Source organism: Delphinus delphis, chromosome 16, assembly GCF_949987515.2.
Source record: "Delphinus delphis chromosome 16, mDelDel1.2, whole genome shotgun sequence".
Taxonomy (NCBI): Eukaryota; Metazoa; Chordata; class Mammalia; order Artiodactyla; family Delphinidae; genus Delphinus; species Delphinus delphis.
In genome coordinates, this window is record NC_082698.1 from 401,803 (window position 1) to 409,680 (window position 7,878).

At 54.6% G+C, this 7,878-nt stretch overlaps 1 protein-coding gene across 3 annotated transcripts; it reads right to left on the reverse strand.

Moving 5' to 3' along the window:
- Positions 1-4,215: 4,215 nt before the first annotated feature.
- Positions 4,216-7,839, reverse strand: ZNF511 (zinc finger protein 511). 3 transcript variants are annotated; one of them, XM_060033809.1, is made up of 7 exons: positions 7,687-7,839; positions 7,378-7,451; positions 6,890-7,091; positions 6,614-6,738; positions 5,341-5,490; positions 4,892-4,950; positions 4,216-4,521 (listed from the first exon to the last, which is right to left on the reverse strand). In XM_060033809.1, the coding sequence occupies exons 1-7, from the start codon at positions 7,837-7,839 to the stop codon at positions 4,472-4,474; spliced, it is 813 nt and encodes a 270-aa protein (XP_059889792.1). In that variant the 3' UTR covers positions 4,216-4,471. The 3 variants fall into 3 exon arrangements, with proteins under 3 accessions (XP_059889792.1, XP_059889791.1, XP_059889793.1); XM_060033808.1 differs by having other exon boundaries at positions 4,216-4,550; XM_060033810.1 differs by lacking the exon at positions 4,892-4,950 and having other exon boundaries at positions 4,216-4,550.
- Positions 7,840-7,878: the final 39 nt, after the last annotated feature.

The following is a 7,878-nucleotide window of genomic DNA, read 5'->3' on the forward strand; positions in this document are numbered from 1 at the left end:
CTGCTCTCAACCGGCCTCACCCACACTTAGCCTCAGCAGCAGGCACTGGGCAGGTACAAACACCTAGGCCTGCAGCTCAGGGAAGGAAGCCCTTCCACGCGGAGCCGGGGGACAGGAAGCCTTCTGTTCTCAGCTGCAGCCTCTGGCGCAGGGTCCCTCCGTCCCCGAGCTGAGTGGGGAGGAGGGAGTGGTCTTGGGTCAGATACCCCACTCTGCTTTCTTAGCAAATTTTCATAGATTTTCTTGGATGGATGCTTCTCTATTTGCTGCTTGCCTGCAGGACCATTCCCAGAGGTTGTAGGTATTGTTGTCTTTTTGTTTTTGCTGTTATAGTTCTCACCAGTTTCACTGGGAATGGGTTGTGGAGCGCCTCACACTGCCTTCATGTAAGTTACCCCGCAGGTAGTCTTGGTTTGGTTTTTTCAGTTTGTTTATTTGAACCTGGATCTCACTAAGGTCCACACACTGCCGTTGACTGGTGTGTGTCTTAGGGATTTGGTGTCTGGGTCTTGCTCCCTGCGTCCTGGGTGGGGTTCACGTGTTCTGTGTCTGGAAGCTTGACCAGGGCCCCGGTGCCTCTGTGCCCGCCTCACATCTCTCAGGCCACCTGAGAAATGAGCAACAACTCCTCCCAAGATGCCTGGGCCTGCCGACAGCATCTCCCACCGGCCGCTCCGAGGCTCCCCGCCCTGCGGCTTCTCTGACCACACTGACCCTTCATACCGCAGACTTGGAAGCGTGAGGGAGTGAGTTCATGCCCGTGGGGATGCCGGTGGACAAATCCTCTGCTCTCGGGTCTCCAGCGGGACGGAGCCTCAATTGCCCACAGTGGGGACCACTCCAATAACGCCCCCCTAGGGTGGGCTTTCCCTCTTCCCTTGTTTCACCCTCCCAGCCCCCCACTCTTGTCCCTTAGGATCATCTCTCAAAATAAACCACCTCCATGCAACCCCTTACCTCAGGCTCTGCCTTGATGTTTTGGCAAGACTATGTAATAGGTTGTGTGGTGAACGTCTATCAGGAAACAGCCAGTGTCTGGTTCACCCTTTTTGTCATGTCTGCAGACGCTGACATCAACACCTCGTTACCCAGAGGTGTAGTCCTTTCAGGAAAGGTAGGAGAAGTCCTTGACTTCCCCTTGATTTACCAGTTTTCAGAAGATGTCAATTCCTGACATCCTCCCAACGGTAGTCAATGAGGTTTTATTTTTAAAGATGCTGTGAGCTCACGGATTTAAGTGTATTTCATGCGCTTCATTCATTGTAGTTCTTGTTCTCGGTGCCACTCAAGCGGTCCTGTTCTTGGCCAGCAGGACCTTCCTGAGGTGGCTCGTGACTCCCAGCTTGGCATTCCTCAGTAACTTCCTTGATTTCAAAAACTAGTCCAGGCTTTCAGTAAAGTTATTGATTTAATAAATATGGTATGTACATTATGGGTTTATAGCAATACTTCTAATTCAAATTCAGGACTATGGGGTTTTAATTAACTTCAGTGATCCTAAACCTGTATCTTCTTTTTCCCAAGCCAAAAATTTTCAGTTCTCAACACTACTCAGATCATTTGGTACTTGGGACATTTGAGCTGTTCTCAGTAATTGGCTATTAAAAATTTCACTGAATAGTGAAATACCTTTAGGGTATTTTGAATTTTTGCCAATGTGAGTTCAGGATATATCCCCAGAAGTAGGACTGCTAGGTCAAAGGGTAACTGCAGAAGTGATCTTGTTAGGCATTGGTAAACTCCACTTCGTAGGTGGCTGCAGCGTTCAGCACCCCACTTACAACGTGTGAGAGCGTAAGCTGCGTGTCCCCCACCCCCTGCAACAGGCTGTGCCGTCAAACCTTTGGGCTTTTGTCAACTGCACGTGTAAGAAAGGGTCTGTGCATTTTTGTTTTTTTTTTTTTTTTTTTTTGCGGTACGCAGGCGTCTCACTGTTGTGGCCTCTCCTGTTGCGGAGCACAGGCTCCGGATGCGCAGGCTCAGCGGCCATGGCTCACGGGCCCAGCCGCTCCGCGGCATGTGGGATCTTCCCGGACCGGGACACGAACCTGTGTCCCCTGCATCGGCAGACGGACTCTCAACCACTGCGCCACCAGGGAAGCCGGGTCTGTGTATATTTATTTCTACTTCTCTTGCTATAAGTGAAATGAGGGGTCTGTTTCTGTTACTCAGATGTTCTGCTTTGGCTAAGGTTGTGTCAAGGCAAGACAGAAAAGGCATTTGCGGAAAAGTGAACTGGGGGTGAAAACTCATACCTAATAATTTTTTATTTTTATAAATTTATTTTATTTACTTATTTTTGGCTGCATTGGGTCTTCATTGTTGTACGTGGGTTTCCTCTAGTTGCAGCGACTGGGGGCTACTGTGTGTTGCGGTGCGCGGGCTTCTCATTGCGGTGGCTTCTCTTGTTGCGGAGCATGGGCTCTAGGCATGTGGGCTTCAGTAGTTGTGGCACACAGGCTCAGTAGCTGTGGCTCCCGGGCTCTAGAGCGCAGGCTCAGTAGTTGTGGCACATGGGCTTAGCTGCACCGTGGCATGTGGGATCTTCCCAGGCCAGGGCTTGAACCCGTGTCCCCTGCATTGGCAGGCAGATTCTTAACCGCTGTGCCACCAGGGAAGCCCATTTTTTGATTTTAAATTTTATTTTATTTTTTGGCTGTGTCGGGTCTTAGCTGCGGCATTTGGGGTCTTCACTGAGGCACGTGGGACCTTTCCGTTGAGGTGCGGAGGCTCTTTGTTGTGATGCGCAGGCTTTTCTCTGGTTGTAGTGTGGGGTTTTTTTTCCTCTCTACTTAAGGCACATGGGCTCCAGGGCGTGTGGGCTCCGTAGTTTGTGGTGCACAAGCTCAGTAGTTGTGGCACGTGGGCTTAGTTGCCCCGCAGCATGTGGGATCTTAGTTCCCCGACCAGGGATTGAACCCACATCCCCTGCATTGGAAGGCGGATTCTTTACCACTGGACCACTAGGGAAGTCCCTCTTTTTTTCCTAATAATTTATTTTAAAGTTAAAGTGGTCCTAGATCATAGCTCCCCAGTCACATGACAGAAGCAAATACTAATTTTTTCAGGAAGAACCCAGACATGTTAGAGAAACTCCAGAGGTAAAATTCCAAGAAATACAAACTCACAGCCAAAAATCACAGAATTCATCAGGAAACAAGGCACCATGAGTGAGTCAACAGAAAAAATTGACAGAAAAATCAGACCCACAGAGTCTTCAAACATTGATATTAGCAATCAGAGAACGTACAATAAGTTTAACATGTTAAAAAAGAAAAGAATGAGTTGAAAACGTGATGAACAAAAGTTATAAAGTCCAGCAAATTAGAAAAACAACATAGAACTTAAAGAATTGAAAATTGTAACTATGGAAATTAAACACTGAATGAGTTCAACAGCACATTTGACACAGCTGATCAGAAAATTAGTGAACTGAAAAGTGGATCTTAAGAAATTATCCAGAATGTAGCAAAGACAGATAAGGAACGGGAAATACGGAAGGGCTGTTAGAAGACGGAGGGCGTCTGACATACATTTGGTTGGGGTTTTAGAAGGAGAAGGAACAGAGATTGGAGTAAAGACAATATTTGAAAAGATAAAATCCAGATTCAAAACATTCAACAATGAGCAGGTAGGGCGATGAGTACCTTCCCCTGACATCTTAGTGGAACCACAACAGACAAAGAGGAGACAAGTAATCTTCCAAAGAACAACTTCAAACTGACACCCACCAGCCCCGACCCGTGTCTGCAGAGCTGTGCGCAGGGCTTGGCGGGGGTGGTCGCAGGCCGGCAACCGCTGCTGCCACCAGACTGGAGCCCAGAGTGGGAGCAGCCGGGTGAGATGGGCCGAGCGGGGCCTCGGGCGGGCACGGCAGCACCGGGCACCGCAGGGGGACAGCTGGCTGGTGCGTCCCCACTCCCCAGGTCCAGCCCGGGGGGCCCTGATGTCATCAAATCGGAGCTAAGCCAGCTGCCGGCCTAGGTCTGCGCTCCGCCCTCCCCGGCCCGGGTCCCTCCCAGCTCCCCAGCCCCACCCGAGGCTTCTGCTCACCTTGCCAAGCGCGGGAGCGAGGACCACAGGCATCTCCCTTGAAGCCCTGATGAGCTGCGCAAGCCAGTCACCCCCTCTGAGAAGCGGCCGCTGGAAACAAAGTCCTCACCAGTAACTGCTGCTATCTCCCTCCCCCCAACACAGAACGTCGACCAGAGACCGTTAATGATAACCATTTACTCCACGTGTTTCACAAGGACGTTGGGGGGCGGGGGCTGCTCCCCACACCCCAGTCACCGCACGAGGGGGCCCTTCCCGGAATCCGCGGCTCCCCCACAGCTTCCCACATAGCCACCGGCCTCGTTCAGTCGGTCACAGGCCTGCGACATGGAGGGTGGCACGGGCCAGGGTCCTGGGGCCCCCGTGGCGGGGAGGAAAAGCCCGGCAACACCGCCACAGGGCCGCAGAGGAACCGCCGTTACTGGTGCTTATTTCTCTTCTTGGCCCTTTTAAATCCTCGCGAGGCACCTTGACCAAAACAGATGGTAGATGGTATCCTGAAATGAAAGACACCTTCACGCTAAACTGCTACGCTTTTGTTCACAAACAACCCAATTCATGCTGGCAGTCTCGTGGGCTCGCGGGGGTCTGATTCTTGCTCTGGACACTCCCTCTTCCCCCGCGAACCGTGCAGGGTGTCCGCTGGCTCTCACCCGGACTCTCCCCTCCCCGGCTGCAGCAGGCCAGCTGCTCCAAACCTGCTTCCGGTGGGAGACGCTCCCCGCCACTGACTACCTGCCGCCGACCACCTACTGCCAACCACCCACCCCGGAGAATGTGTCCGGGCTCCAGCTCAGGCTCCCTGTGACCCGCCCTCCAGGTGGCACCTGGGACTCACTCTCAGGCCAAATTCTGGGCAACTGTGCGAGGGCAGCTGAAGGACACGAGTTCATCTCCCTGTCGGTTTGAATTTATGGGCGATTTCTTCCATTTCTCCAACATTTACCCCCAAATTAGATTTGAAACCAACTTTATCCCCTATAAAAGCACAGTTAACACTAGAAACACAGCCTCGTAGGTTGTAACTCGAGCAGTCACACCCTGGGTCTCTCCATCCCAGCCTAGGCCGTGGTCAAAGGGGCCAGTGCTTTGCAGTCCTGTGCTGCTGGGGCCCCAGGTCGTCCGAGGGCAGCAGGATGGTTAGCTTTCACCTCCCGCTGAAGCCAACGCTCCAACCCAGGGGCGGTTTCTCTCAGCGGGAACTGGGCCGGCCCAGAGTCAAACCCAGAATTCTCCAGGAGAAGCACAGATTCAGAACCTGCTTCAGAAAGGTGCCCGGGTACTGACCTGTGGCTGTAGGCCCGCCTCTCTCCCGCGGGTGCTGGTGGGGGCTCCACGTGTTCAGAGCAGACTTCCATGGCGTCGCCTTCCGACGGCACCCCGTCATCCCCCAGGGCTTCTGCCAACACCTGCTCAGCGGCACCGGGCATGACTGGGCTGGGGAAGACAGGTGGTGAGGACGCTCCCGGGTGTCAGTGCCTGCAGCCCCCGCTTCCCCCAGGACTGAATTCGCAAAGCTATTTTATGACTGTTTTATCAGAGAGTAATTTTCAGGCTACCAGAATGTGGAGAAGTGAATGTTCATATGACGTAAGCCATATTCTATGAATTTAGGTATGATGGTCACACTCCGTCTTTTAAAAATAGTATTTTTATGGTGTCACACGGTAAATGACTACCAACGGTACCGAACGTCTCTCCATTACAATTACTGAGAAATTTACTAAAAGCAACCATACAATACTGAGCGTCTCCTTCTTAACACCAGTGTCTCAATCCAGCATCGTAGGGTTTTTCTCCTTCAAACGATTCCTTGGAAAGGAAGGAGCTACCTTATACTCAAGGCCTTATAAAAATCTCCCATATTGAAGTCAGTTCTCCAGATTATTCTACTGTCAACAGTAAAGTTCTGTCTGGGGACAACAATTTAGTCTGAAACGACTTCAATCAATGCAACTTTTAGATGGTGATGAAGCTTCACCTGAGGAAATCGGTTAATGAAAAGGCAAAGTAACGTAACACGCACTTACGGGCTACTCCCAGAGGTACTTCCCACAGTGCGTTCTGAACAGTCACATGTAACACGTGGCTGTGCCGTCAAGTTTGTAAACACATACTGACGGGAAAAGGGAAAAACTGACGGCCCCACGTGAGGTGAGGGGCTCACGGCCTGGGACAAATTCCCCAAGGCCCACATGAGGATGGAAGGGAGGTGATGAGCGAGGTGGAGATGAAACGTGAATGTAGAGGGGCGCGGTGGTGTTCCTGCACGCCCGGCAGACCCCAAGATGGTACCCCAGCCACTCCCAGCACAGGCCCGGGGAAGGCAGGCTCTCCCCTTCCCGTCCTCCCTGCAGCCGGCGGGGCCACACACAGAACCACCCCATCTGCTTAACCCCTCTCGGTTAAGGACTCCCGATTTGTCAGGGCTTCTGTAACCTGCAGCTAAATGTAACGTTAGCGGCAGGGATGCTGAACGAGGGCATCTGCACCCTCAAAGTCTATGCACGCAAAGGCTTTCTAGGCTCGGGAGGCGGCTCCGCGGCGCACCGCCACGCACCCTCTGCTTTTCCTTGGTTTATCGAAGCGGAAGTCCGCAGGGTAGAGATGACGCATCACCAGGTGCTCCTTCCGGTCTCTGCTGGTTCTGAACTTCTCTGTGCAGCCCTCCACCAGGCACTGATACTGAAATGGAAACAGCATCACCCCACCCTGACCCCAGGGCTGCCCATCTCACCGCGCTCTGACCCCAGGCTCTGGCACCAGGAGGCACACGGCTCAGGGACGAGCCCCCGTGATGCCTGCCCTTGGCCTCAGCGGGCGAGCCGTCACCCACCATGTCCTGCCGCTCGGCCAGAATCTGGAAGAGGGAGTCGTGCCACTCCAGGATGTGGGTGTCCAGCAGGTGTCCAGAAGGGAAGGCCCGCTTGCAGAAGGAGCAGACGTTTCTGTGCAGAGTGTGGTAGTGGTGCTCGTAATCCTCCAGGGCGTCGAACACCTGGCAGCAGCCGGCCACCTGACACGTGAACTCGGGTACCCTGGCAGAGGAACGCCTGGTGGGGATGCCATTCCACAGCGGACAGAACGTCGGGCTCCCTGTCACCACTCCCCTTTAAGTGGACTGATAAAGCTTCGGATTTTCTCTTGCAAGCCCAAATCCTACTTTCACAACAATTACATTTTTACAGACAAGCTAGGCGGTGGTGAGGCCAGACACGCAGGCTTCCGTGGTGGTACAGGCAGAGTAGCGGGGCGGGCACCAGGGGCGGGGCGGGCAGAGGGAGGGGCCCGGAGAGGGCAAGAAGGGCCCCTTGCAGCACTAACCTGGGCCTCTCGGGCGCCCCGCCCACCTGCATGAGCACATCCTGGAGGTAGAGGTGCCGCTGCACGTCCCCTTCCTGCGGGAGACAGCGTCCTGGGTTCTGACCCGGCTCCACCCCGGGCCCCGCCCCTAGGACCCCGGCCCCACCCAGAGCCTCAGCCCCGCCCACCGGGAGTCTGCCCCCGCCCCACCCAGGCCCGGCCCACCCAGGCCCCGCCCCAAGCATTTCCCCCGCCCCATCCAAGCCCTGCCCCCAGGGCGCCGGCTCCGCCCCCACCCACAACCGCTCTCTCCTTCCTCGGGTCACGCACCTCAAAGAAGTCGTGCTCCCGTGGGAAGCGCACCGGGCGCGGCGCGAAGCGGAAGGGCGCGGTCCTGGCCGCGGGGTCCCGCTCCACGGGTAGAGGCTCGGCCGACCCGGGTGCCCCCGCCAGGCGTGCGTGCAGCGCGGGTGGCAGCTGCATCGCCCTGAGCGCCAGCGGCGCCACGGCCTGTCGGCCACC

What these genes read in the sequence shown, in the direction of transcription:
- ZNF511 (XM_060033808.1), bottom strand. Translation starts at nt 7,839, where the DNA reads ATGCAGCTGCCACCCGCGCTGCACGCACGCCTGGCGGGGGCACCCGGG. An exon ending in GGGGCGCCCGAGAGGCCCAG is followed by an intron (nt 7,092 to 7,377) that starts GTTAGTGCTGCA and finishes TTCCTCTGCCAG; the next exon opens with GGTACCCGAGTTCACGTGTC. An exon ending in AAACCAAGGAAAAGCAGAGG is followed by an intron (nt 5,491 to 6,613) that starts GTGCGTGGCGGT and finishes TGTCTTCCCCAG; the next exon opens with CCCAGTCATGCCCGGTGCCG.